Consider the following 4,395-nt stretch of genomic DNA (forward strand, 5'->3'; position numbering starts at 1 on the left):
ATGCAGGCTAGTCTTGAAGAAAAGCTCAGCCCGGATCAGGGTTTGGATTCAGAGGCCAAAATAAGCCAAGATTTTAACAAACTGAAACTCGCCGGAGATTCGGAAGACGGGGATGTGAAAGTTGAAGAATATGAAGCTATGGATCATCACGGTGATGATGAGGAGGAGGAGGAAGAAGAAGAAGAGGATGAGGATGGGGAAGAATTTTCCTTTATGTTTGTGGGAGAAAACACGTTGCAGATAGCGGCGGAGGATGCATTCGTCAACGGTCAGATCAAGCCTGTTTTCCCGTTGTTCAACCAGAATCTGCTATTTTCAGGCGATGATTCGAGTTCTTTGCATGAAAACTTGCCCATGACACCTCCGGTGAAGAAGGTACTCGTGGAAATGAATGAAGAGGATGTTAAGGTGACGCCATCCTCGCCGGAAAACGACGGAATCATGGGGCCGTACTGCGAGTGGAGGGGCAAAAGGGCGGTGGAGGCGTCGCCTGAATCCTGCAAGAAGAGCAACTCAACCGGATTTTCCAAGATTTGGCGGTTCAAAGATTTCGTGGGGAGATGTAATAGTGATGGAAGGGACGCTTTTGTTTTCTTAAACAACAATGGCCAGGCGCCGCAGCCGGCGCCCGAGACAGCGGAGGAGAAGAGTGGGAAGAAAGACGATTCAACGGTGAAAATCGTCCGGAAGGTGAAGAAGAGTGCGAAGAGTAAAACGGCATCCTTGTCGGCTCATGAGGTTTACTTGAGAAGTAAGGCAAAAGAGGAGGAGCGGCGGCGGGCGTACCTGCCGTACCGGCCGGAGTTGATGGGCTTTTTCACTAACGTCAACGGTGGATTAACCAAAAATGTCCATCCGTACTGAGAAAGAGTGGCTTTTTCCAAATTAGAACTGTACATGTTTTTAGTGTTAATTCTTTCAGGGACATTGAGTTTGTTTGTTCTTTCAACTTTTATGTTTTTGGGGGTAAAAAAAACACGGGAAGTTTTAGTTTAATGTTTCCTGATGGAGTTGGTTGCTGACACGAAAAGTTGAAACTGTCTTGGTTTGTATATTTGTGTAACATAATAACATATCAATATTCATCATTTCTTACTGCACAAGTTGCTATTTGTTCTTATTACATACAATATAGTTAAAGTTTGAAACTTGATTTGTGATTATTATATGATGTTGTTTACTTGATTTTAATATTATATGCTCCATTTACATTAAAAAAAAACGAGTCTTAAGTAATGAAATAAATTAAAATATACTGATCAACAATTTGGAGTTTGATAAAAGATTTTAAATATATCAAATGATGTGAAAATACCAAATAATCTTTCATTCTTTTCCATGGTTCAGTTTTGCAAATAGTTCCGAGACCATCTTGATTCTTGAAATGATGAATTCGTTATAAGCTGTAGATCTTACTTTTACTTTCACAAGAAAATAAAATCTTGAAAAATTTAATTATGAATTTGGACGGACAAAATATGTATTCATTATTAACTTTTGAAGAGGTAAAATTTCTAAATCAAATAGATTTGTCTGAATTTAAATTAATTATATATCAAATATATTATATTTATTATGTAATTAATTTAATTAAAAACTTTGGGGTACTTCCAAACAAATTTTGTTGCAACCCCAAAAAAGCGGAGGAATTAAACATTGAAAGCTACTTGGCTTCCCAACTACTGAGGGGCCGCCGACATTTCATTTGCATACACTCGTTACCAAATAGTTTTTCAAATAATTAATACGGCGATGCCCCTCACCTCCCAATTCTCAGCTCCTATGAACTTGGACATATGTGATCATTCAGATATGTAACAGAAGAAACTTTGATAAAAGTGTTCAGATTATTCATCAATATGATTAAAGCTATTATATTTGTGAACAAGTAAAAGGTATGATCACAGAGGAATCAAGAAATGAATAGAACAAAGAAGCAAATAAGCTTAGGTTCAGATGAATATATATACGCCCCGAGAAGCACTTTTGCAAGGCAGCTGTTCTTCTGCCACTTGTTTATTCAAAAGAATCCACTTTGGACATAGCTTGCTACTTAGAGTCATCTCTAATACAGGAGTAAAAGACTTTATGACGTCGTGGAGGTCTAGCGGCATCATTGCAACGACCGCTGTTGCACTTTGTGGCTTTACGTGGCCCTTCTGTTTCTGGTCTACATGGAGCACTCGTGCATTTCTTGGGGGATGAGGAATTATGTTTTTGCTTCACTGGAGGTGGTGAAAGTTTGGTAACTGGCGCCTTGGATTTCTGCTTCCCTTTTGTTGGTGACGGTGACTTAGGGTTCTCATCGCAGGAAGCGCCGACACATTTCTTGGGTTTTTGGGATTTTTGCTTCGAAGGAGGTGGTGCAGTTTTAGCATCTTTATTGGGTTTCGGCTGCACTTTTGTATCAATTGGTGATTTAGCATTAGGAGGTGGTGCATGTTTAGATCTTGTGTTGGGTTTCTCTGCCCCTTCTGTAGGCTGCGGTCTTTTAGCATTCTTCTCGCAAGAAACACCATCGCATTTCTTGGGTTGTTGGGATTTTTGCTTTGTAGGAGGTGGTGCAAATTTTGCATCAGGTTCTTTGGATTTTGGTTTCTCCTTAGTAGGCAGTGATTGTTTAGCATTTTTCTCACAAGAAGTGCCATCACATTTATTGGCCTGCTGGGATTTTTGCTTTGTAGGCGGTGGTGCAAGTTTTTCTTCAACTCCTCTAGCTCTTCGTTTCCCCTTGGCTGGCTGTGTTTGCGTAGCATTCTTTTCACAAGAAGCCCCAACACATTTCCTGGGTTGCTGGGACCTTTGCTTTGTAGGAGATGGTGCAAGCTTAGCATTTGGTCCTTTGAGCACTGGTTTCCCCTTGGTAAAAGGTGACTCCTTAGCATTCTTGGACTTTTGGTTTGTAGGTGGTGGTGTCAGTTTTGGACTAGGCCTTTTGGGTATTTGGTTTGTAGGAGGTGGTGCAAGTTTTGCCGTAGGCCCTTTGGATTTTTGGTTTGTAGGAGGTGTAGCAAGTTTAGGATTAGGCCTTTTGTATTTTTGGTTTGTGGGAGGCGGTGCAAGTTTTACATTAGGCCCTTTGGATTTTTGGTTTGTAGGAGGTGGTGGTGCAAGTCTTGCCTTAGGCCCTTTGGGTTTTTGGTTTGTAGGAGGCGATGCAAGTTTTGCATGAGCTTGTTTAGATTTTTGGTTTGTAGGTGTTGGCGCAAGTTTTGAGTTAGGCCCTTTGAATTTTTGGTTTGTAGGAGGTGATGCGAGTTTTGCATTAGGCCCTTTGGATTGTTTTGTGGGAGGTGATTCAAGATTTGCATCACACCTTTTGGATTTTTGGTTTGCAGGAGGCAGGGCAAGTTCTGAATGAGGCCCTTTGGATTTTTGGTATGTAGGAGGAGGTGGTGCAACTTTTGCCTTAGGCCCCTTGGATTTTTTGTTTGTGGGAGGTGGTGCAAGCCCTTTTGATTTCTGGTTTATAGGAGGTGGTGCAAGTTTTGAATTAGGCCCTTTGGATTTTTGGTTTGTAGGAGGAGGTGATGGATGTTTTGCCTTAGGCCCTTTGGATTTTTGGTTTGTGGGAGGTGGTGCAAGTTTTGAATCGAGCCCTTTAGATTTTTGGTTTGGAGGAGGTGGTGCAAGTTTTGCCGTAAGCCCTTTGGATTGTTGGCTTGTAGGAGGTGGTGCAAGTTTTGCATCAGGTCCTTTAGACTTTTTGTTTGTAGGAGGTGGTGCAAGTTTTGCATGAGACCCTTTAGATTTTTGGTTTGTAGGCGGTGGTATAGGTTTTGAATAAGGCCCTTTGGATTTTTGGTTTATAGGAGGTGGTGCAAGTTTTGGCTTAGGTACTTTGGATTTTTGGTTTGCTGGAGGTGGTGCAAGTTTTGCCGTTGGTTCTTTGGATTTTTGGTTTGCTGGAGGTGGTGCAAGTTTTGGCTTAGGTACTTTGGTTTTTTGGTTTGCTGGAGGTGGTGCAAGTTTTGCCTTAGGTACTTTGGATTTTTGGTTTGTTGGAGGTGGTGCATGTTTCACATTAGGACCTTTAGAGTTTTGGTTTGTAGGAGGTGGTGCAGGTTTAGTATGAGGCTCTTTAGATTTTTGGTTTTTAGGAGGTGGTGCAAGTTTTTCATCAGGCCCTTTGGGTTTTTGGCTCGTAGGAGGTGATGCAAGTTTGGTTTTAGGCCCTTTGGATCTTTTGTGGTTAGGAGGTGGTGCAAGTTTTGCATCAAGCCCTTCAGATTTTTGGTTTGAAGGAGGTGGTGCATGTTTTGCATCATATCCTCCATGTGTCTGTTTCCCATGCTGTTGTTTATCTGTCTTCTCACAAGAAATGCTCTCACATTTCTTTGGTTGTTTGGACTTTTGCTTCGTAGGAGGTGGTGCAAGTTTGCCGTCAGGAACTGT

General features: G+C 41.6%; 2 protein-coding genes across 2 annotated transcripts in view; one reads left to right on the forward strand and one right to left on the reverse strand.

The window, feature by feature from the left end:
* Positions 1-864, forward strand: LOC105156609. The gene has a single exon (XM_011072787.2). The coding sequence runs from the start codon at positions 1-3 to the stop codon at positions 862-864; it is 864 nt and encodes a 287-aa protein (XP_011071089.1).
* Positions 1,796-4,395, reverse strand: part of LOC105156770 (nascent polypeptide-associated complex subunit alpha, muscle-specific form-like) — a 4,071-nt gene continuing 1,471 nt past the window's right edge. Inside the window, exon 2 of the mRNA XM_011072987.2 lies at positions 1,796-4,391. Within this exon, the coding sequence (XP_011071289.1) occupies positions 2,050-4,391 (2,342 nt within the window). The 3' untranslated portion in view covers positions 1,796-2,049. The remainder of the gene's footprint in view (positions 4,392-4,395) is intronic.

The sequence above is a fragment of the Sesamum indicum genome, linkage group LG2, assembly GCF_000512975.1.
Source record: "Sesamum indicum cultivar Zhongzhi No. 13 linkage group LG2, S_indicum_v1.0, whole genome shotgun sequence".
In the NCBI taxonomy this organism is placed as follows: domain Eukaryota; kingdom Viridiplantae; phylum Streptophyta; class Magnoliopsida; order Lamiales; family Pedaliaceae; genus Sesamum; species Sesamum indicum.

What these genes read in the sequence shown, in the direction of transcription:
- LOC105156609 (XM_011072787.2), top strand. Translation starts at nt 1, where the DNA reads ATGCAGGCTAGTCTTGAAGAAAAGCTCAGCCCGGATCAGGGTTTGGAT.